Source organism: Bufo bufo, chromosome 5 (genome assembly GCF_905171765.1).
Source record: "Bufo bufo chromosome 5, aBufBuf1.1, whole genome shotgun sequence".
NCBI classification, from domain to species: domain Eukaryota; kingdom Metazoa; phylum Chordata; class Amphibia; order Anura; family Bufonidae; genus Bufo; species Bufo bufo.
The window spans coordinates 154,124,275-154,150,092 of NC_053393.1; the positions used below are offsets into that span (position 1 = coordinate 154,124,275).

The 25,818-nt window shown below is 44.5% G+C and overlaps 1 protein-coding gene across 1 annotated transcript in view; it reads right to left on the minus strand.

Moving 5' to 3' along the window:
• Positions 1-13,346: 13,346 nt before the first annotated feature.
• Positions 13,347-25,818, minus strand: part of TAF4B (TATA-box binding protein associated factor 4b) — a 140,628-nt gene continuing 128,156 nt past the window's right edge. The window contains exons 14-15 of the mRNA XM_040433895.1: positions 23,042-23,158; positions 13,347-13,502 (exon numbers count right to left, since the gene is read on the minus strand). Coding sequence (XP_040289829.1) covers positions 13,347-13,502; positions 23,042-23,158 — 273 coding nt within the window. The remainder of the gene's footprint in view (positions 13,503-23,041; positions 23,159-25,818) is intronic.

The following is a 25,818-nucleotide window of genomic DNA, read 5'->3' on the forward strand; positions in this document are numbered from 1 at the left end:
ATACTCCCTGGGCATCAGGACCACATTCCCTCCCTTGTCGGCCGGCTTTATTACGATGTTATCCTGTTTATTCAACCACAAGAGAGCGCAGGATTCTTCTACCGTAAGGTTGGAAGGTGCCACGGGATACACCAGCGCACGCATTTCTCTCAACACTCGCTTGTGGAGCAGATCTATCGCCGAGCCGGCCGGCATGGGAGGAAGGAAGGTGGACCGGACGCCCCCTGTGTACTTATTGAGCTGGCCCTGGTTGCCCAAAGGCTCCTCTGGCTCCATATTGGACAGAAAATGGATGCATGCTATCTCCTCCTCACTGAATCTACCCCGTAAATGGAAATCAGTTTGGGACATAGTTGCTGGGACCTCCCCCGGTAAGGGAGCAGAACCCTGCATAGGGGTCTCAGCAAACAGCTTTTTCAAGTACAGTTTGCGAACCGACAGGAATAAATCTATCGCGAAATCCACCGGCTGAACTGCTCAGGTAGGCTGTATCCCAGACCTCGATTGAGGAGTGGGATACAGCCGGGAGGCAGTTCTAAGCCCATTAGATTTACCACTATGTCCTTGGTAGGTGCATTCGGGGTTTGGTCCTCATATTTTACTGTCGCCAGGAGACCTGGCGCCTCCTTCTCGTGGACCTCTCTGGATTTTTCTTGGGCGTCTGCCACGCCCCCTTCTCGTGCCTTTTCTAAAGGGGATGGATCATCGACAGAATTGACTCCATTTCCTTCGGATTGACTTGACTCAGAGTCAGTAGCCCAAAAGTTACGGCGTCCTTGGCGTGGCATGCGTTTGGGGCGGATCCTTTTTTTGCCCCAATCGAATACACGGTCCAATCCCTGATGAATTTGTCTCTTTTTCGATCTTTGATATCTGACTGTGTGGTGAGTAGCTTTTTGTTTAGCCTCTTTTCAAAATTAACAAACTGACTCCAGAAGCCTTTTTTGGAGCTCATCTCGCGCTTTACTTAGCTCCTCTGTGACGGCTGTATATTCTTGCTGGTCTCGGGCTAGTACTAGCTCCATGATTTCCAAAGAAAATCGCTGGTGCGCAGCCTTCCATTCCCCTACAAAATGGGGGTCATCGTCATATTGCATGATTTCCTTGAATAGGCGCAGGCCCCTAGGGACCCGTCCACTTTCTTTATAAGACTTGAGGGACTTAATTTTCCAGAAGAGTCTCACCTCCTTGTCCGCAAGCTGGAAAATCTTGGACTCCAAAGTTTTAGTGCTAATAGCATAAACATAGTCCCGTTGGTCACATATCCTAGCATTCATACCTGCATATGTCTACATTGGTCATGTTTTTAGCTCACGTCACGGGCCTATGGGCACACAGCTGTAGCTGATGGTGCCGGCTGCTCTGAGTCCGTCCCTATAAAGCACAGGCTTGCGCGATGACGTGCACAGCGGCTAGAGGAAGCCCGATCTCGCGCGCGAAACGGCCGTCGCCGCTTGCTACAGTGTGTCCGCCCCAGGATCCTTCATGCACTACCTTCCTATGAAGTTTTTCAATAAACCCACACAGAAGGTATTGCACAGATGTCACAAGTCACTGCAAACACCCTTCTATAGGAAAAGTACGTAAAAGTATGGAAAAAATATACTAGTTTTCATAATATTTTTTCTATCTTTTTCTCTGACACGCAGAAGGTATTGCACAGATGTCACAAGTCACTGCAGACACCCTCTATAGAAAAAGTATGGGAAAAAAAGGATGGCTATATTATATTGCTGCCATCACACACGATATGTTTATCAAGTAAAGCAGGCGCTCTTCATCCCGTTATATAGGATTATGGATAAATATATTTATTTCTGCAATATCAGCATATAAAAACTATAGTATAAAAATTATAAAAACATTAAAAACATGTGGAGGAAGGAATACGATTATTCCGAAACGCGTTGGAGGTATTGTGGACCAGTGAAGCTTCCGTAGCTTCATGTGTGACGTCACACGTTAGGTTTCCAGGACAACAACCAAGCATTGCTTCCAAGTGCGCGCGCGAACTACCGGCCGGGGTTACGCGCGTACCACGAGGAAAGCTGAAGATAGGACCAGGAGAGACCCTGACACAAAGTAAATCAGCCGCAAGAACTTCACCGGACAAAGCAGGGATTTAATCATCCAGCAGCAGTAAAGACATCCATCTTCAAGCTCGCCAATCAGTAAGTAACTGCTGACTTCTTTTTATACATATCTTGCTTTTTTGTTTAACTCCAACGATTCACAGTTTTGGAACCCATTTAAACACTGATATTTCTATAGTGTATGCCAAATAGGCCAGTTTATATTCTCACCTCATAAAAGGCCTTTCTCTCTGATACACTCCGTTGTGTTAAATGGAAACTTAGTCAGCGCGGGTTCCTCTCAGTTTCTCTTAATAGCTTGTTCTATCTTTTGGGGTTTTTCGGCAATTATCCCTTCACCAGAACCCTGCAGCGACACACCTTTCTGTATTTGTATTACAGTACTGGTGATTTTCCACCTCCCCCAAAAAATTAGACGGCAGCGATAGTATCTATACTAAGATTGTTTTTACATTAAAACATGTGTTGAGTAACAATATAGCAGCAGATAAAATAATAATTACAATATAGCAGCAGACATAACTGTAGCAGTACGATTAAGCAACAATAGAGATGTCGCGAACATAAAATTTTCCGGTTCGCAAACGGCGAACGCGAATTTCCGCAAATGTTCGCGAACGGGCGAACCGACCATATATTCAATAGGCAGGCGAATTTTAAAACCCACAGGGACTCTTTCTGGCCACAATAGTGATGGAAAAGTTGTTTCAAGGGGACTAACACCTGGACTGTGGCATGCCGGAGGGGGATCCATGGCAAAACTCCCATGGAAAATTACGTAGTTGACGCAGAGTCGGGTTTTAATCCACAAAGGGCATAAATCACCTAACATTCCTAAATTGTTTGGAATAACGTGCTTTAAAACATCCAGTGTGTGTATACGATCAGGTATGATGTTGTATCGATCAGGTAGTGTAAAGGTTACTCCCGCTTCACAGTGACAGACCAAACTCCCCGTTTAACGCACCGCAAACAGTCCATTTGCACAACCGCAAACTCCCCATTTGCACAAGGTTGGATACCAAGCTTGCCATGTCCCGTTCCATGTCCTCACTGACGTTATTGAAGGTCTCTTCCTCCACCCAGCCACGTACAACACAAAGGGTCCCCGAAAGGTGACAACAAGCCCCCTGGGACGCCTGCTGTGGTTGGTCTTCCACCTCCTCAAAGCCAGCTTCCTCCTCTGACTCCTCTCTCTGCGTTGCCGCAGGTCCAGCAATTGACAACGACAAGCCTGCTTCTGGTGGTGATGGTGACCACAACTCTTCCTCTTCATGCTCATCTACGGCCTGATCCGGCACTCTTCACAGGGCACGCTCCAGAAAAAACGCATATGGGATGAGGTCGATGATGTTGCCTTGGGTTTGACTGACCAGGTTTGTCACCTCTGCAAAAAGACGCATGAGCCTACAGCCATTGTGCATGAGCGTTCAGTAACGCGGCCAAAAAATACCCAGCTCCGCATAGGCTGTCCTCTTTTTTTTTTTTTTTTTATTAAAAAAATCTGTTCTTACCAGTTTAATCTCTGTTTTGTCCCCTATCAGGGGCCGGTGTATGGAATAGATTTTAGGAAGCGGGAGATGGAAAAAGATGCTTGGTCGGGCCTCTTACTTCCAATTTGGGCACTGCACGTGCGCCGTGCAATGTACTGTGTTACCCTATATGAGTGGTATGTTAAGTAGTACTATTCCTATCAGTTTAATCCCTGTTACGTCCCCTATCAAGGGCCGGTGTATGGAATAGATTTTAGGAACCGGGAGATGGAAAAAGATGCTTAGTTGGTCCTCTTACTTCCAATTTGGGGCACTGCGCGTGCGCCGTGCAATGTACTGTGCTACCCTATATGAGTGGTGTGTTAAGTAGTACTATTCTTATCAGTTTAATCCCTGTTATGTCCCCTATCAGGGGACGTGTATTAAATAGAGTTTAGACAACCGCAAAGAGTTGTCAATAGTTGACACACTCATGACATAAATTTTATTCCTCTATGCGTCAATCTTGGTGTAATGATGACTGTGCTCGTGCGCACGTTTGGGAGATTGCAGGCGATGGCGGTTTTTCAAAGCCTATGGTCATGCTGAGGTAGTTCAGTGACAGTTAAGTGACCCAGAAAACAATGATTCTGCAGTGAAGGCCCATTGTTGGTCTAGTAGGCTTTAATGATCACCTTAGATCACGGGTGTCAAACACAAGGCCCGCGGGCCGAATCCGGCCCGCCAGACCTCGTCATGTGGCCCGCGCAGCCGCCGCCGATATGCGGCAGGCGAGCGAGCTGGCGGCGGCTGGGCACAGGGAGATGAGCGCTTCCATTGTGGAAGCGCTCATCTCCAGTCATCTTTATCGCCGTCCTCAGGACAGCGATACAGATGCCTGCCTGTGCTGCGGTAGGGGAGGGAGAGGAGTGTCCCTTTCCCTTCCTCTGATAGGCTGCCGGCCTAGTGCCTGCAGCCTATCAGAGGCCGGCGCAGGCGGTGCGATGACGTCATTGCGCTGCCTGAGCCATACAGCGTGGGACACAGGCCAGAAGAGGCCTGCATCGCATCACTGACATGGAGGTAAGTATGTTTTTTTTTTAATTATGTACAATACTTTTACTGGCGGGGGCTGTTATTACTGGCGAAGGGGGGGCTGTTTGTTATTACTGGCAAAGGGGGGGGGGGGCTGTTATTACTGGCGGGGCTGTTATTACTGGCAAAGGGGGGGGGCTGTTATTACTGGCGGGGGCTGTTATTACTGGCAAAGGGGGGGGCTGTTATTACTGGCAAAGGGGGGGGGCTGTTATTGCTGGCAAAGGGGGGGGCTGTTATTACTGGCGGGGGCTGTTTGTTATTACTGGCAATGGGGGGGCTGTTATTACTGGCAAAGGGGGGGGCTGTTATTACTGGCGGGGGCTGTTATTACTGGCAAAGGGGGGGGCTGTTATTACTGGCAAAGGGGGGGGGGGCTGTTATTACTGGCAAAGGGGGGGGGCTGTTATTACTGGCAAAGGGGGGGGGCTGTTATTACTGGCAAAGGGGGGGGGCTGTTATTACTGGCAAAGGGGGGGCTGTTATTACTGGCAAAGGGGGGGCTGTTATTACTGGCAAAGGGGGGCTGTTATTACTGGCACAGAGGGGCTGTTATTACTGGCACAGAGGGGCTGTTATTACTGGCACAGAGGGGCTGTTATTACTGGGGGCTGTTATTACTGGCACAGAGGGGCTGTTATTACTGGGGGCTATTACTGACACAGAGGGGCTGTTATTAATGACACAGAGGGGCTGTTATTACTGACACAGAGGGGCTCTTATTACTGGGGGCTGTTATTACTGGCAAAGGGGGGGGGCTGTTATTACTGGCAAAGGGGGGGCTGTTATTGCTGGCAAAGGGGGGGCTGTTATTACTAGCGGGGGCTGTTATTACTGGCAAAGGGGGGGCTGTTTGTTATTACTGGCAATGGGGGGGCTGTTATTACTGGCAAAGGGGGAGCTGTTATTACTGGGGGGGCTGTTATTACTGGCAAAGGGGGGGCTGTTATTACTGGCAAAGGGGGGGGGGCTGTTATTACTGGCAAAGGGGGGGGGCTGTTATTACTGGCAAAGGGGGGGCTGTTATTACTGGCAAAGGGGGGCTGTTTGTTATTACTGGCAAAGGGGGCTGTTATTACTGGCAAAGGGGGCTGTTATTACTGGCACAGAGGGGCTGTTATTACTGGCACAGAGGGGCTGTTATTACTGGGGGCTGTTATTACTGGCACAGAGGGGCTGTTATTACTGACACAGAGGGGCTCTTATTACTGGCACAGAGGGGCTGTTATTACTGGGGGCTGCTATTACTGGCAAAGGGGGGGCTGTTATTACTGGCAAAGGGGGCTGTTATTACTGGCAAAGGGGGCTGTTATTATCTCCAAATACTTATTATGAAATCTTTCTCATTAGGATAAAACACCTCATCAGCTCCACCGAGCCCCCGGCCAAAGTGTGGAAGTGGCGTCCGAGATCCCCAAGGGCGAAGCCAAGTAACTGTAAGTTTTCTGGCCCTTTGAGGGTGACCAAACTGCTGATGCGGCCCCCGATGAATTTGAGTTTGACACCCCTGCCTTAGATGATCACAAAGAAAATTAATGTTTTTTTCTATGCAAAATTATCCAGCCGATCGCTTTTGGTCTGTTCACAATGAAGCAACGACCTTATCATCTGGGGTGTGCCAACATTGCCATTGCCAACACACTCATAGAGGTGATCGCTTCATTGTGATACACAAGCCCCTTCACCACAAGGTAACGATCACGAAGGGGAATTGACACATGTATGTGCCTTTTTTTTTTTTTGCAGCCACAGTGTAGCACCAGAGGCCAGAAAAATTAGGCATGTACACATGCCTGAAAAACTAGGTATTGCTGCAGCCGTTGTTGTAGCAGCAGCCGGAAAAATTGATGTTTTCCAGGCAGAAAGTGCACTAAAACATTGCGGCTTGAACCCTAGTTGGTGGCGGAGAAGTCACGCAAGTCATCCGCCATGCAGAGATTAAATACAGCAGCGTGTGGACCATTTTTAGCCCAAGGCATCTCATCAGGCCTTTTTTAGTCAAATGCATCCCCCACTGTCAGTCCCTTCGTGATCCATGCCTCATTCATCTTAATAAAGGTGAGGTAATCTAGACTTTTTTGACCTAGGCGACTTCTCTTCTCAGTGACAATACCTCCTGCTGCGCTGAAGGTCACTTGGGCAGGCCAGAAGTTCTATTGCAAATTGGGATAGCTCAGGCCACAGGTCAAGCCTGCACACCCAGTAGTCAAGGGGTTCATCGCTCCTCAGAGTGTCGATATCTGCAGTTAAGGCGAGGTAGTCTGCTACCTGTCGGTCAAGTCGTTCTTTGAGGGTGGACCCCGAAGGGCTGTGGCGATGCGTAGGACTTAAAAAGCTCTGAATGTCCTCGATCAAACAACACGTCTGTAAAGCGTTCTGTCCTTGCCGGCGTGGTCGGAGGAGGATTACTTTCACCTCTTCCCCTGTTAGATTCCCGTTGTGCTGTGATATCACCCTTATACACTGTGTAAAGCATACTTTTTAACTTGTTTTAGAACTGCTGCATCTTTTCCGACTTCCGGTAACATTTCAGTAACTTTTTGCTTATACCGGGGGTCTAGTAGTGTGGCCACCCAGTACAGGTCGTTCTCCGTCAGCCTTTTTATACGAGGGTCCCTCAACAGGCACAACAGCATGAAAGACCCCATTTATTACAAGGTTGGATGCCGAGCTACTCATGTCCCGTTCCTCGTCCTCATTGATCTCATTGAAGGTCCGTTCTTCCCCCCCAGCCACGTACAACACAACAGGTACCAGATAGGTGACAACAAGCACCCTGGGATGCCTGCTGTGGTTGGTCTTCCTCCTCCTCAAAGCCACATTCCTCCTCTTCCTCAGACTCCTCTTCCAGCGTTGCCGCAGGTCCAGCAACCGATGCTGATAAGGCTGTTTCTGGTGGTGATTGTGACCACAACTCTTCCTCTTCACACTCATCTACAGCCTGATCCAGCACTCTTCGCAGGGCACGCTCCAGGAAGAAAACAAATGGGATGATGTCGCTGATGGTGCCTTCGGTTCGACTGACTAGGTTTGTCACCTCCTCAAAAGGACGCATGAGCCTACAGGCATTGCGCATGGGCGTCCAGTAACGTGGCAAAAAAATACCCAGCTCCGCAGAGGCTGTCCTAGCACCCCGGTCATACAAATACTCGTTGACAGCTTTTTCTTGTTGAAGCAGGCGGTCAAACGCTGATTGGCTGCAATGTGTCTGCTGACTGTGAGGTACAGTGTTAAAGTTTACTCAATGATGACGTATAGGGGGCGGACCGAACATCGCATATGTTCGCCCGCCGCGGCGAACAAGCGATGTTTGCCGGCGAATAGTTCGGGACATCTCTAGTCCTTACGCCGTTGGTCCTGCGACAATATGCGCCTCTGCCTCCTCATCCTCCATCGTGTCCTCAGTCTCCACTGCAGGTTCAATTTACAGTGCCCCTCCAGCATACCACATGTGCAGGGCACCAGGGTGTCACACTGTTCCATGGTATTCTGCACCTCGTTTGCCTGGGCGAACTGAGTCACACAGGGGAGAAACTGCTCTGTGTCCATCAAAAAATCGAATCCTGGCTTTCTCCGCGACAATTCAAAATCGGAACCATGGTGACCGACAACGGGAAGAACATGGTGTCGACGCTGCGTCAAGGAGGGCTGAGCCATGCGCCCTGCATGGCACACGTGCTCAATCTGGTTGTCAAGCGATTCCTGAAGTCTTCCACCCATCTGCAAGACATCCTAAAAATGGCCAGAAAACTTTGCATGCACTTCAGCCACTCGTACACCGCAAAGCACACCCTCCTTGAGCTGCAGTGGCAGGAGAGATCGGAGTCAAATGTGGCCCCAAGACAGCGGGCATGTTTCACAGGAGTTATGATTGTGCTGCAGACTGAAATTTAAATATCAAGTTTAGGCGAGTTAGTAGATGGGGGAAAGGCAAGAAGTTCAGTTTTAGATACAGAGAGGACATGATGTTAGAGACAGCTGCCAGACAATTAAAGTAGAGTAAAGCAGGGGTGATGTCAGGAGACAGTGTATAGTTGGGTGTCGTCAGCATAGAGATGGTATTGAAAGCCAAATCTACTGATAGTCTTATCCAGAGGGTGCTGTATAGAGGGAGAAGAGTAGAGGACCAAGTACTGAGCCCTGAGGAACTCCAACATCAAGAGGAAGAGGAGAAGAGCCAGCGAATGATACACTAAAGGAGCGGCCAGAGAGATAGGAAGAGAACCAAGAGAGAGCAGTGTCCTTAAGGCCAATTGAGTGGAGCATGGTGAGGAGGAGTTTATGGTCTACGGTATCGAACAGTGCAGAGACTTCAAGTTGTTCACTACTCAGGTCTCAGAACAGACCCATTAACAAATTCAAATCCCAGACCCATAATGACACCTTTCTTGAATATTGCCTCCAATGGTGACTATGTACGCAAAGGTTTTGCACAGAACCACATTATCTGCACAAATCACAGCAAAAACAAACAGCTTTTTAACAATGGCAGGACAGGCAGCCCACTAAAGCCTCATTCACACACAAGTGTTTCACGGACGTGTGCTGTACGTGTTCTCCACGGACAGCACACGTCCCCATTCATTTTAATGTGTGTATTCAGACATCAGTGTTTTTAGGCACGGATGCATTCTCTATTTTGTCCGTGTTCACAGATCCATCAGGTCTATTATAGTCTACGGATCATTAAGAAGAGATGCTTTGAAAATTATTTTTCAGCTGTTCAGTCAGTGAAACACGGATGCAACACAGACAGCAAAAAACAGACACACAGACCCAACACATGTCCTTCACAGACCGCTTCTTGGATGCATCACTGACCACCTTTTCACGGATTGGAGCACGGACACAGAAGTGTGAATGAGGCTTAAGTGACAAGCCCATTGGGAATCTGCCTGGTTTATTTTTTCCTAAACAAAGAAAATTATTTAAATAAAGTTGAATGCAGTCCAGTATGTACTAAAAGTGACGTCAGAGGACTACACAAACTGCCTGTACCTTGGTGCACCACACTTGGGAGGGAGTCAGATCCTGGTAAGACACATCTACCTTATATCATCCATAGTACACAGATGCAAATGACGCATTGCTTTTCATACTTTATTGAACTGCCAAACAGATGTCCATAATCACATACAGCAAAAGGAGTTATACAAGATTATTAATAAAGGGTCCAACATTCTCCTCGAAATTGCAGCATTCTTGTACCAGTCATTTGAAATAGGACAATAGTGGGACGGTTTCTGAAAAAAAAAAAAATTCTCATACATCCCCTGTTAACTTTCATCCTATCTGCAGGAACAAATGTCGGCACTTGAGCATGAGATGTTCTTAAGACAAACCAAAAACTATTTTTTTTATAGGTAGAATTATGAAGAACTTGTCTGAATACATACAGATGTAGCAAAATTTAAAAGGGATGTCCGCTTTTTTCTTTTTTAGGATAGGATGGGGATGGCCATCCTGCGGCTCTCCAGCTGTTGTAAAACTACAATTCCCACCATTCCCTGCTGTAAGCAGTCTGGGCATGCTGGGAGTTGTAGTTTTGCAACAGCTGGAGAGCCACAGGTTGGCCATCCCTGGGATAGGTCATCAATATCAGATTGGCGGTGGGGGGGGTGGGCGACTCCTGGCAGATAAGTTTGAAGAGAATGTAGCAGTTATTAGTTTACCTGCTCCCCATCGCAACTGCCGCAGCGAGCAGGTGTAATTACAACTCCGCCGTCCCCATTCAGTTCTATGGGACGGCTCAGTCCTATTCACTTTAATATAGGAAGGCGCCGTCCCATTGAACAGCAGAGTTGCAATTACACCTGCTCGCTGCTGCGGTTGCAACGGCGAGCAGGTAAACTGTGAAGAGAAGGCAGCTTTCATAAAAGTGCTGGGAGTAGCCCCCCCCCCCACCACCGATCTGATGACCTATCCTGAGAAAAGGTCATTAATATAAAATAAAGCGGACAACCCATTTAACTTGACATTCAACACGTTAACTACACAGTTGCGGCAAACTTTAAATTTTTTCTATATCGCTTGCTGTGTTAAATAGACAGTTGAAGCAAACTTTAAAATTAACACATTGGAGCAGATTTACTATTGAAAAATGTGCACGTTTTTTGTGCTCGCTTTGCACCACATTTACTGTGTCATACACATTTCTAAGCTTTTTACACTTTGCCTAACACGGGGATGTGGCTTAAATGCAGTTTCTTGCACAAAAGTTTGGTGCATTTTTGGAGTAAAATGACTCCAACTTATCGTATAAAGTTATTTTGGTGCATGGACAAGATTCTAGTGTAAATCTGGCACCGGATTTCTGATACTCCAAAATGTGGCAAGACAGTGATTTGTATTCTTAGTAATTCTGCCCCATTTAGTGTAAAGTTCTACTCTGCTACATCTTTCTTGTTAATGGAAGCCATAAAATGTAATGAACAATGGCAGCGCAAACTACAGGACTTACTTTATTTATTTTTGTATCAAACATTTTTAGCAACACGATAAGTATTTGGACAACCAAAAAATGTACGTCACAGGGGTTGTCTGGTTTTAGGAGGAAACTGGACAACACATGCGATTCACCTGCAATCAAGAATAGATTGTTACTCACCTGACAGATCCTTCACTGCTGCTCTGGGGCTCTGTTTACCCGATTCAGCACGTTGACATGTGACTGCTGCAGCCAATCACTGGCCTCAACAGTGTACTGTAGAGGCCAGTAATTGTCTGCAGTGGTCATGTGTTGTCAAACCGGAGTGGTGGCGTGGGATTAATCACGTAAATAACTATCTATTCCTTACTGTAGGTAGATCACGCGTGTTGTCTGGTTTCCCGTTTAATTACATTCTTAAAGGCGTTGTCCAGCTTTTTAACCCTTTTTAAAATGTGGCCAGTACTGCACTGACCTAAACAAAAACCTCACTCACCTTCTCCCAGCACAGAGGGCCCAAGGCGTGCTCCTTCTGGTCCACGCATATAAACTGCCAGACAGGGTCATCTGTGCTGCTGCAGCAATTCACAGCTCTGATGTGTACCCAAGCGGTATGTCACTGCTAAGTCATGTGTCGTTTGGGAACAGGTCACAGCGGAGTGTTTGGTTGCAGCGGTACACATGAACCCATCCAGAAGTTTATGGGTTGAGGACCAGAAGGAGCACAGATCAGGCCCTTGGTGCTGAAACTGAGCAGGTGAATGCTTTTTTTTGTTCGGGTACTGGCAGGACTGGCCAAATGTAAAGAGGGTATAGAGCTGGATGATCCATGAACATTTATTTGAAGTACCATACTAGAGTACTGCTAGCATTTAGAGATATAGTCCACTGAATATTATACATCATGAGCTTCACAGGATAGCTCTGGTCTTGAAGAAAATCCGTCACAGTAATACTTGTATCTTCTAGCCTGCTCCTATTAATATATCATCTATTAATATTATAATCTTATTCATATATATTAATGTGTCTGAAGCGGCCACTCCATTATATCAGCTTGCATCTCCATAACAGATCACACACCTATATATGTATTTTTTACACTATAGGTACAGTCATAACCAAGCCTCTCTGACTTTGACTCCATAGCAGTTCTTTCTTGATGGGAAAAAATTTAGGGGCCAGAGACAATCAGGTTGCTATGGATGACATGCTTCACAAGCCAATCTAAAAAGGTTTCTGGGTAGTGTGTCCCTCGCAGCGAAAAAGTCATAAACATAGCTCAAAGTAGGGTACTATGCTGATAGCAAAAAAGGCAATAGCCAGACTGTCAACCATCTAGTGATGCCATTTCCTATATCAACTAATAAAATAAAAAATGTATTACAAGGCTCTGAGGAACCACTAAAGTGCTATGCATTATGCCATTTCAATACAGTACAGATTTAGATCTCCAAGTATGAAAAGGTCTATAGAAAAAAAAAAGCAATATTGCCCAAGAACAAATTCCAAATATTAAAAATAAAACATTAAATGGCAATATAGTAAATTAAATAATAACCAATCGAATAGGTGTATATAGACCTATGATAATAAAATATACAACATTCTGTGTAAAGTATACAGCCTTATTTTGATTTCTTTGGCAATTTTGTGGCAAGTCTAACAGGATTTTACCAGTTCACTACTCTCTCATTTACGGTCTTTATAAGAGGCTTGGCCAAGCTGGGCCGAATCTTACCGCAAAATTGTGCAGCCACTGGCTGCCGTGGGTGGGAATGGCATGGCCATTGGTGCCCAGCTACATGGTCAGGCTGTAGCCCAACAGCTTTGGAAACAAACCCTAAAGTGATTAGCTGGGTAGTCATTTCTTGCTTGTTGAGATGGAAGCAAAGAAAAGTCAGAATGGGAGCGGCAGAGGATCGGTAGGGCAAGAAATCACTTATTTTACACCACGTAGAGCCTATTTTATGTAAATGGCTGGCCATTCCCTTTAAGAATATATCATTTTTGAATACCCACAAATGAAGGCACTACTGTGTGCAAACTGCCGCAGATATAAAAAGATATCATACAAGCAAGATTCTTAAAGCTAGAGCTACACTGGCAGAAGAACACAAATCCACAGCTCTACTGTGTTTACCGTAATTGGTATAAAAATATCCTGTAAAGAAAAATAACCTCCTGGAGACAATATGGTTTCTATGACAAAAGTGCACTAAAAAGAACAGAATTTCTTTGGCAATGAATCACTGAAGTTCACTTGAGAAGGGCTCGGTACAGCGACATGGAATGCTTGGTTGTCCGTTCTTGTTCCATACAGAATATTAAATCCCTGAGACTAACCCGAGTTATTCTTGGAACAAATATAGATTTGGGTACACTGAAAACTGAAGAACCAGATGTGTGAAATCCCTGGGGAAAAAAAAATAGAAAAGTAAAAATCTGTTAATTTAAAATAAAAATAAAAACACAAAAAACTCTGAATGTTCTTAAAAGATCCTTGAAATAAAGCTTAGGGTACTTTCACACTTGCGTTGCTGGATTCCGGCAGGCAGTTCCGGCAATCTGTATGCAAACTGATCCCATTTGTACATTGATCCAGATCCATGTTACAAATGCATTGCAATACCGGATACGTCTCTACGGTTTCATCCGGAAAAACTGATCCGGTATTTAATTTTCACATTTTTAAAAAGGTCTGGGCATGGACAGACCGGATCAGTCAATGCAGCAATTTTAATGCCAGATCCGGCACGAATACATTTCAATAGCAATTAATGCCGGATACAGCATTCCGGCAAGTGTTCCGGAAATTTGGACGGAGAGAAAAATGCAGCATTCTGCGGTTTATTTCTCCGTTCAAATACCGTGAAAGGACTGAACTGATGCATCCTGAACGGATTGCTCTATATTCAGAATGCATTAGGATAAAACTGATCAGTTTTTTTCCGGTATTGAGCCCCGAGGACGGAACTCATTACCGGAAAACTTTAACGCAAGTGGGAAAGTACCCTAAGTATTGTCATCACTGTTTTATTAGCCCCCCAGTCAGTGTCAGACTGAAGTCCCTTAGGCCTACCAGAGGAAAGGATTCTGAGGGCCCTCCATCTGTATAGGATCTTAAGGGCTCTGTTTTATTAGGGGTCTATTATTGTCACAGCTCGGGCCCATCGGATGAATCTCTGGTACTCTGGTACGCCAGTCTCCAGCACGGTGTGCACTACAGTAGTTCCTGTGTCTATTATAGTTTTATTTCATTGTTTATTGACACGCTTACAAAATGGTTTCTAAATCAATATGAAAGTGTTTTATACATCAAAACAATCCACCCCATCTAATTAAAAAGAACCTTCATCTTAATGGGCATGTCCTCTTTTCAACACTATTTTGCAGCTTATATACAGTACTGTGCAAATGTTTTAGGCAGATGTGGACAATGCTGCAAAGTAAGAATACTTTAATAAAACGAAGTGTTAAAGGGATTGTCCGCTTAAATAGGTCATCAGTTTAAATAAAGCGGACAACCCCTAAATAGTTTTGTGTTAATATTTAAATGGACAACAACCTGAAACATACAGCTAATGTCATTAACAACTATCTTCAGCGTAAAGAAGAACAAGGGGGAGTCCTGGAAGTGATGATATGGCCCCCACAGAGCCCTGATCTCATCATCAAGTCTAGGATTACATGAAGAGAGAAGGATTTGAGCAAGCCTACATCTACAAAAGATCTGTGGAAAAACCTCTCTGCCGAGTTCCTTCAAAAACTGTATGTGGTAACAACAAATATTGATTGGATTTAGATTTCGCTTTTGTTCATTCACATTTTATGAAATGATAAAAATAAACTATTAACACCACTATTTCTAAAACATTTTTACTTTGCAGTTTTCACACACCTGCATATACAATAATGTATAGCATGCAACAGTGGTCTGTAAAGGTGTTGTGTGAGATGATTAAAAATCTCAGACAAGCCCCTGAATGGTCGAAAATGAAAAACACTTCCCTTTTTCTCCAGTATAGTCAGTCCGGTTGACAAACTGCAGTGGTGATATGCTGGTATAAGGCACATACATTCACACATACTATACTACAGTGGTGACCGGATAGGTGATGTAGTGCCCAACTTTCACACGTATTAATGGCAAAAGCTGAAGACTTTCTAGAAAATGATATGGTGCATTCAAACTGCAGTCCTACCACTGCCATTAGAGGAGTTTCCTTCAGCTGGGAAGAAAGTGCACTGAAGACTATAGAGGTGACCGACATGTAGTACTGCATTAACAGTTTTTTACAATTTGAGGAATATTGTTAAAGGGTTTCTCCAGGCTTTTATTATTGACGACTAGTGTTGAGCGAACTTCTGTTTTAAGTTCGGCGTCTAAAGTTCGGCGTCCGGTTAGCGGAGAATCCCGATATGGATTCCGAATTCCGTTGTGGTCCGTGGTAGCGGAATCAATAATCGGCCATTATTGATTCCGCTACCACGGACCACAACGGAATTCGGAATCCTTATCGGGATTCTTCGCTAACCGGAAGCCGAACTTTAGATGCCGAACTTAAAACAGAAGTTCGCTCAACACTATTGACGACCTATCAGGATAGGTCATCAATATCAGACCGGTGGGGGTCCAACACCCAGCTGTATGAGGAGATGGCGCACGTAGTGTGCACGTTCCATCTCCTGTCTCTCTTCCTTCTTTGCTGCTGCTTTGCCATAGACAGCAGCGGTGAGCAGGAAGAGAGAAGGGAGACGGCACGTGCACACTGCGTGCTGTCTCCTCTTACAGCTGATTGGCGGGGGTGACTGGTGCCGTACCCCTGACAATCTGATATTGACCACTTATCCTGAGGATAGGTCATCAATATTCAAAGCCTGGAGAACCCCTTTAAAATAAACATACTGCATTTTTCTATTTGTGCTACACCTCTACTGCTAAATATGAATTTAATCTACGTGTTGGAGCTCTAGTGTGTAGAAGGTGTTAACTCTGATTGCTGAGTATTATGTGTAATGTACACATGGGTGGCTACCTACTGAATGGACGTGACGGCAGCATTGCTTGATCATTCTCTGGTAACCCCTTACTCATGCAGTAAGTTTTAGCCTTTACGACACAGTATAATTTTTTTTCTTCATTTCTTTATTCCAAGAACTATGGCTTTATTTTCCTGCCAACATGATTTTCTGCAGCTTGTTTTTTGTGGCAAATTTATTATTTTTTTAATACAGCATTCACCATGCAGGTCAAACAACATAGTAATTTTATGGATGAGCACATTACAGACATAGCAATACCAATTATGTCTACTCTATTAGACATCCTTTCTATTAGACATAACGCATTTTAGTAGGAAAAAAGTTTGAGTGCCTATTAAATGTTGAAGATGGAAGATCTGGGGGCTATTGGCTCCTTGGGAGGACGGTGTAACAAAGGGATCCTTCTGTGTCTTACTTAATAGATATGGTCACTGTTGACTGTGGCATGAGGACAATCAAGTAATTGGTATTCTCTGTTGTCTATGGGGTGGGCTTCAATACCATGTGAATGGAGCTGCAGTACCAGACAGAGCCTGGGTACAGTTTCTGGAACAAGCATCCATGTTTTTCTAATCTCATACAACCTCTTTAATGGGACTGCCCGAGTATTTAATACTGATGATCTATCCTCAGGACAGGTCATCAGTATGTAATATTGGGGGGGGAGACTCCTGGCACACCTGCCGATCAGCTGTTTAAAGTGACGGCAGCGCTGTGGGAACCTTCATCTAGGCCATGTCAAGTTCATCGATCACATGACCTAGGCACAGCTCAGCCCCTTTCAAGTGAATGGGGCCGAGGTGCAATATCAAGGACAGCCGCTATATAATGTACGGGGCTGTGCTTAGAAAACTGCAAGGGAGCCATGGTGCTCACCAGGGTGCTTCAGCCACTCCAAAGCAGCAGGTGCCAGGTACAGCCCCCCCCCCCCCCCCCAATGGGCACATACTGATGACCTATCCTGTGGATAGCTTCTCAGTATCAAACTCTGTTATTATATCAGTATTTTAATTTAAAACTTTGTTGGATTCCTCTGCCTTCCTTCCATTCTAAATCTCTATAGGAACACACAACAGTCTGGTAAGAAGAGATGTCCTGGCTTTTGTCATTTTTTTTTATCGGGGGGACATAAAAGCGCGTTTTAGTAATTCATGTCTAAGCGATGCTGCAGCAGGAATTTGGAGGAAAAAAAAAAAATATGACATGCTTCCCATTGAATATATGAAGATGTCACTTATTTTTAAAATTCAGTTTCTTCATGCTGTAAATCCAGTGCAGTGTACTTAAAATGACGACCAACCACAGGTCATAGAATAACAAAGCTTCCCGGTCCCTTTAGTCACAAAGCCACAAGGTCGGGTCTTTTATATGACAACCTTGTGTGATCGGAGGGAAATTATAGTAATGCAGCACAGCTGCCAGCGCAGGGTGAAAACCAGGTCAAATCCGCAGGAAGCAGCAGAAAGCCTCAGGCAACATTATAAATGAAACAACCCCCAAGGGAGCTGCAGCAACCAAGGAGTGATGTCCTTCAAACTTTAGAATTATAGAAAGGTGAAAGTATAATCAAATAAGTCTGCTCGACATTTCAGAGAGCAGATAGTATTTTATCCATCGCAACGCTTTACTGAAAAACTACTTCTCATCTATCGAGAGAACAAAGACCGTCAGAAAGGACTGTAAATGACATACTTTGCCCATTTTTAATCATCTGCTCTTCCTTTTATAGGGAATGTTTGCCTTTACATACTAGATCATCATGGCAGATACATTAGAAATTAATAGCAAGTAAGGCTCTGTTCACACTTTAAGGTTCCCATTGCTCTTTGATGGTCACCACGATGCAGCACGCTGAGCTATTGTATCCAGAACAAAACCCTGACAGTAAATGGAGGGGGCCCAGGGTATAGCATAGCTGTCAAATGGATCCTAACAGACCAGATCTGTCACAAAGAAAATCACAATGTCAGAGTCCGCCTCATGTTTGAAACCTGCATCCGCTGTAGGTATTCTAGAAACATATCTCTTTCTTTGGAATTAAGTTTTACAGGTTACACAGACTCCTATTGCTGATCCATGTATATACCCTACATTACAATGGAGGACCACATTCACAGCTCTACAAATCTCCCTGCATTCCTTGTTGGATAAAATGCAAAGGGAAAGAAAACCGTCTTAGTAGTACCACCTATTGGAAGTAGCTTCCTATGAGTCAATGTTCAACTTTTTAAAGACTTGGAACATGAAAAGAGAAAATAGCCATGCCATATATCACCACTATGTCTCCATACACAGCTGGTCTCCTTAACCTGTAGAGGACTAGGCGATTTTTCGGTTTTGCGGTTTCATTTTTCACTCCCTGCCTTCCCAGAGTCATAACTGTTAAATTTTTCCGTTCACATAGCCTTATGAGGGCTTATTTTTTGCGGAACAAGTAGTACTTTCTAATGTTCACCATTGACGGTTGCATACAATGTAGTGGAAAGTGTGGGGTGGAAAAAAAATAATGGATGTGCGTCTTCTAAAGCGAATACTAGTGAGCACTTCAATTATAGAAGCGCTACTAGTATTCCTTACGTGCCGAAAGAGGGGAGTCAAGTGCTGTGAGAAATTCCAGTACTCGCCCTCCCTGGTCTTCCTTCGTGGTGCAGCAGACGCACTACCCTGAACGCGTACAGCGCCAGGACATAGTTCGCGCAACATGACCCGATGCTGCACGCAGTCAGGTGACCGTGCAGTGCCGGCCAGAGCAGACGGGAGCGCGACTTCTAAAGAGACCGCTGGATCCAGAGCGGAGCGGGGGAGGTAAGTGAATTTTTTTTTTTTTTTTAAGATCTGATGTCTGATGAGGGTCTGAAATGGAGGGCTGATATGAGGTCTAAAGAAGCACTGATGGGCATCTGATGAGGGTCTAATATGAAGGTCTCATGTAATGTCCTGATATGGGGGTCTCATGTAATGTTTTGGGGGTCAGATCTGAGGATTTAATATGGGGTTCTGATAAAAAAAAAATAATCTTATTTTCCCTCTTTTAAACCTGGTGCGTCTTATAAAGCGAAAAATACGGTATATAGTTTTTCTTGCGTTTTAATACTGAAATTTTTTTTTAAACCTTGAATAAATTTTCTTCATCACCATATTCTGACCCCTATAACTTTTTTGTAGTTATCCATGCTGTTTGAAGGCCAATTTTTTGCAGGTCAAAAGTGAATTTTCGATCAAACTTTTTTGGGGGTGTGAAATGATGAATTGGCATTTTTTTCCCCCCTTACTCCAGTCACCATATGGGATTAATATTAAACTTTTAATAGTGTGGATATTTTTGCATGTGGCGATTCCCATGATGTGCATTTTTTTTTATATTGGTAAAGTATTTTTATTTTGGGGCAAATGGGGTAATTTGAACTCGAGTCATTGGATTGTCCATTGTGTTCATGGATGGCTATATAGCCATCACTGAACATTTCATTTTCTATATAATACAGTGTTGCCAGTATTGGTATAGTCGACTAATAGCTGCCGAAGCCTGCTTGAGGCTTCGGGCTATTAGAACAGCGCAACAGGTTCCCCGATCTCATCTGGGGGAACGCTGTTACGGGAGCAGGAGCATGCAGCTCCCACTTCCTGACTGCTCAGATGCTGTGGTCACATTTGCTGATCACATACATGTGCCACAGGTCTCTGCCGTTTGAGACAGCAGAAACCTGGCGGCTATGTGCGATTGGGTGCCATGTATAAAGACTCGACTTCTGCCATACATATATGGCGGAGGTCGCAAAGCAAAACCAAGCTGGAGACCAGAACATGGACGAATTGGAGCCAGTGCGCAGGACCAGGGCGGCATGAAGCAGGTAAGAAGGTGATGCAGACTAGAGGTCATCAGTAAATAGTTATTCCCAGAAAACCACTTTAAAGAAAACCTGTCACCACAAAATGCAGTGCAGTCTGCGGGCAGCATGTTATAGAGCAGCTATCTTTGTATACACAAATAAGGTGGACTTGCACCGCACAATTGTCGAGCCGACTATTGCGAATATATGTTAGTACGAATGTTCATTCCTGATCTCTGCCGGTGTAAATGTGCCACAGATCACTCAAAGAACGAGCAAAACGCCTTTTCATTGGGTGAAATGATCTTTCATGTGGACACCACAATCATTGTTTCTGGGACGAAGACTGTCCTGTGTAAACAGCAACATGCTGACCAGAAACAGTGAATGTATGAGGACAAGCGATTGCAGTAGTCATCACTTGTCCCCAATACAGTGGAGGAGATTGTAAATACACCTCTTTGCTCCACTAATGGGCAGGCCGTTTTTTGGACCGAGCGGTCTCTTCCTGATAATCACCTGCTTGGTCAGCACACATTACACAGGGAATGCTATCAATCACTGACAACACCTCCCACATAAAGTCAGAAAAGGCAGGAATTGAACTGGATAAATTATATGTTTTACTGAATCTTTTCCCACAAAACTACAGTGCCTTGCAAAAGTATTCAGCCCCCCCCCCGGCTTTTTTTTCTTATTTTGTTACATTACAGCCTTAAATTCAATGTTTTGTTAATCTGAATTTCATGTGATGGATCAGAACACAATAAGTCTAAGTTGGCGAAGTGAAATGAGAAAAATATATAAAAAAAACCTATTGTTTAGAAATAGAAAACAGAAAATTGGCATGTGCATATGTATTCACCACCTTTGTTAGGAAGCCCATAAAAAGCTCTGGCGCAACCAATTACCTTCAGAAGTAACATAATTAGTGAAATGATCTCCACCTGTGTGCAATCTAAGTGTCACATGATCTGTCATTACATATACACACCTTTTTTTTGAAAGGCCCCAGAGGCTGCAACACCGAAGCAAGAGGCATCACTAACCAAACACTGCCATGAAGACCAAGGAACTATGTTGTTGAGAAGTACAAGTCAGGGTTAGGTTATAAAAAAATATCTTTGATGATCCCCAGGAGCACCATCAAATCTATCATAACCAAATGGAAAGAACACGGCACAACAGTAAACCTGCCAAGAGAAGGCCGCCCACCAAAACTCACGGACCGGGCAAGGAGGGCATTAATCCGAGAGGCAGCACAGAGACCAAAAGGTAACCCTGGAGGAGCTACAGAGTTCCACAGCAGAGACTGGAGTATCTGTACATAGGATGACAATAAGCCGTACGCTCCATAGAGTTAGGCTTTATGGCAGAGTACAAATGGAAAAAGAAATGAGGGGCACTCCAAATTCAGGAAAATTTGGAGTGCCCCTCATTTCTTTTTCCATTTGTACTTCTCTGACGGTTGAGGTGGACCGTGTGGTGAGCACCCTCATCCATTTGGCCTATAGGAGCAGCTGCTATTTTCTTATTTGATTCTTATTTTATGGCAGAGTGGCCAGAAGAAAGCCAGTACTTTCAGCTAAAAACAAAGGCACGTTGTGAGTTTGTGAAACGGCATGTGGGAGACTCCCAAAATGTATGGAGGAAGGTGCTCTGGTCTGATGAGACTAAAATAGAACTTTTCGGCCAAAGAAAACGCTATGTCTGGTGCAAACCCAACACATCACATCACCCAAAGAACACCATCCCCAGTGAAACATGGTGGTGGCAGCATCATGCTGTGGGGAGTTTTTCAGCAGCCGGGACTGGGAAACTGGTCAGAGTTGAGGGAAAGATGGATGGTGCTAAATACAAGGATATTCTTGAGCAAAACCTGTCCCACTCTGTGCGTGATTTGAGGCTAGGACAGAGGTTCATCTTCCAGCAGAACAATGACCCCAAACACACGGCTAAAGCAACACTTGAGCGATTTAAGGGAAAACATGTAAATGTGTTGGAATGGAATGAATGGAATAGAAAATCTGTGGTCAGACTTAAAGATCGCTGTTCACAAGTGCAAACCATCCAACTTGAAGGAGCTGGAGCAGTTTTGCAAGGGAAAATGGGCAAAAATCCCAGTGGGCTCGTGTCTCAGGAACATGGGGTCGCATGAAGAACAAGAAAGCAGAGGGAGGCCAGCAGGAATTCGGTCACTTCCTTAGATTTCTTTAGTAAAACTAATAACAGGTCCTCTTTAACGTAACGGTAAAAGGGTTTTAATGGTGGACATACCTTTAAAAAAGCATGTCTACAGATTTATTCCTTAAATCTGTGCCTGATCTACCTTTTCTGTTGCCTACTGTCCAGAAAGAGGACTCTTATAAATGGAAGCCATGTTACTAGTGTTAAGAGAAGCCATAACGCTGTTGTGGATTTGTGGTGTAAGGGATCAAAATGGCAACCATTAGACCTCACATAATTCTCAAGGGATCTGTTGCGGTTTCTGTTTTTGTGTCAAGAACTGGGATACATACAGAGATATTCCTCATATTAAGAGTCTGAAAAACCCCCCCCCCCCCCCCCCCACACCTTGTGAAACCTATTAACAATACCTATTATGAGCATGTGAAAATCATAATTTATATGACAAAATGTTTAAAAAGGGATATATTGTATGTACAATATGTAAAAATGATGCAGGCTCAACAACCCAAGATACAAGTGTAAAGTTCTACAGACTGAAGCAATGCACAGGCTGCCCTCTCTGGAGAGACAGACATCTCCCACAGATATGGAAATGTTACTTGTCCATTAGTATGTCTCATCATAGTACTCGTTTATTCTAAAGGTTTGGCAGACTGAGATCATCACAGATCATGAGAAGGGTCAGCAACCTCTGTCACTCCAGCTATTGGAAGACTACAACTCCAGGCATTCACTTCTATGGGAGTTTCAAGAACAGTCATTTGGATTTTGTGGCCTACAAGAATGCATACGTGTGTTTAGGTAAATCCATTCCGCATCCCTGATGCAATCTCTCATACAATACCACAAGCTACCAAATTACAACGTAATCCTATTATCTACTGATACCTCCATTACATTTTGTATGCTTGTATCCAGGGGTCTTTTTCTTCTTGGTCCAATAGCAGCCAGTGCTGCAAGATTCGCCTCTCTGTATTGTATTTGCTCCAGTTCCAGCTGCTGCATCTGAGAATCAGAAAACATTCAGCAATATTACTCGGAAGGCCACTATAATTTTCTGCTCAGTCTTTATCTGTAAAAATCAGCAGATATTTATCACGACAGGGATGTTTTTTTATGTACTGGATTGTAGCCATTCATTTCAACCTCCTAATCATAACTCCATGCATTCAGCAAGTGCTCATCTCATGTTGCTTTCACTATAAGTATGAGTCTGAGGTAGAGAGCATTATGCCGTCTTTCACACATTAAATTTGTTCTTCAAGGCTAAGGTTTTACTCAATTACCTTTAAAAAAATGACGTTTTGAGACACAAAGTTTGGTTTTCAAACAGTTTGCTGCTTCAGTGTTTTTAGATCTTTTTGTCAGATGTTTCCATGATATACTGTCATATAAACATTTCATTTACAACTTTTATTAACAAATATATGAAGTTTATGCAAAGACCCAATATTTCCCTCCCCCCCCCCCCCCCCCCCCCCCCAAGACTTCAGTAATTTGTCTTGGCATGCTCGATATCGGCTTCTGGGCCAAATCCTGACTAATGGCAAGCCATTGTTGCATAATCAGTGCCTTTTGAGAATTGAACACAGGTTCTCAATGAGCTTGAGATCCAGGGAGTTTTCAGGTCATGGACCCAAAATCTCAAAGTTTTGTTTACTGAGCCACTTTTGCATTGTGACATGGTGCTCCATCATGCTGGAAAAAGCATTGTTCCTGGATAGTCGTTTGAAGCTGCTCTTACAGTATGTTTTGATGCTATCCTTTATTCATGGCAGCGTTCTTAGGCAGGATTGTGAGTGAACCCAATCCCTTGGATGAGAAGCAACACAACACATGAATGGTCTCTGGATGCTTTACTGTTGGCATGAGACAGGACTCATGATAGCCCTAACCTTTTCTTCTCTGGACAATCATTTTTGCAGATGCCCCAAACCGTCTGAAGGGGACTTTACCCCAGTCCTCTGCAGTCCAATCCTTGTACATCCTGCATTATGTCAGTCTGTCCTTTATGTTTGCAGAAAAGTGGCTTATTTGCTGTCCTTCTTGACCCCAGGCCATCCCCCAAAAGCTTTGGCCTCACTGTGCGTGCAGATGCACTTAAACTTGCCTACTGCCATACTTGAGAAAGCTCTACCCTGGTAGTGACCTAATCATGCAGCTGAATACTCTTCAGGAGACTGTCCTGGCACTTGCTACACTTTCTTGGATGCCCTGATGCCATCTTCACAGCAACTTAAACTCTCTCCTTGAAGTTCTTGATGATCTGATGATTGATTTAGGTGCAATCTTACAAGCAGCAATGTCCTTGACTGTTAAGGTCTTATGATGCAAAGCACTGATAACTGCATGTTTTCTTGGAGGTAACCATGGTTAACAGAAGAAGACAATGATTTTAAGCATTACAACCCCTTTTAAAAGCAGTCTGCTTTTTTAATTCAATCAGCATGACTGATATCTGCGGCATTGTCCTTGTTAAAGGGCTTCTGTCACCCCACTAAACATTTTTTTTTTTTGTGTACTTATAATCCCTATACTGCGATTTATCCATACATAATGTGATTAATCATTTTGGTTCAGTAGATTCTGCTAAAAACATACTTTTATAATATGTAAATTACCTGTCTACCAGCAAGTAGGGTGGCTACTTGCTGGTAGCAGCCGCATCCTCCTATCATAATGACGCCCCCTCCGCATGTTGATTGACAGGGCCAGCGAACGGGATCTTTCTCTGCTGGCCCTGTTTGCATTAAAAATCTGGCGCCTGCGCCGTACCAGTCTTCAGTCGGCGCAGGCGCACTGAGAGGAGGACGCTCGCTCGGCCGCTCCTTCCTCAATGCGCCTGCTCCGGGTGTAGATGTGACGTCATCGGCGCAGGCGCATTGAGGATGGAGCGGCCGAGCGAGCGTCCGCCTCTCAGTGCGCCTGCGCCGATTGAATACAGTTACGGCGCAGGCGCCAGATTTTGAATGCAAACCGGGCCAGCAGAGAAAGATCCCGTTCGCTGGCCCTGTCAATCAACATGCGGAGGGGGGCGTCATTATGATAGGAGGATGCGGCTGCTACCAGCAAGTAGCCACCCTACTTGCTGGTAGACAGGTAATTTACATATCATAAAAGTACGTTTTTAGCAGAATCTACTGAACCAAAATGATTAATCACATTATGTATGGATAAATCGCAGTATAGGGATTATAAGTACACAAAAAAAAAAAACTGTTTAGTGGGGTAACAGAAGCCCTTTAACACTTTCTCCTGAGCTAATGAGAAAAATAACTGAAATCATGTTATAAGGTCATTTTACGGCAGGGCTGCAATGCAGTGAAACAGGTTTTATGTGATTAAAGGGGTTGAGCAGTGCAAATATAATGTTGACCTGTGCACAGGAGAGGTAATTAATATCTGATTGGCGGGGGTCCAACTCCTGGCACCCCTGCTGATCAGCTGCTTGAAGAGGTAGTGGCACTAGTGCGAGCACTGCTTCTGCTTCAAAACTACCTGTGCACCGTCTCATTTGCAGTGGCCGCACAGAGTAATTACAACTGCTCACAGCATTCAAGTGAATGGGATGAGCCTTGTAATTACACTGTGGCTGCTGCAAATGAGACGGTGCACAGGTAATTTTGAAGAGATGGCAACATTTGAAAGAGCCCCACCACCCCTTC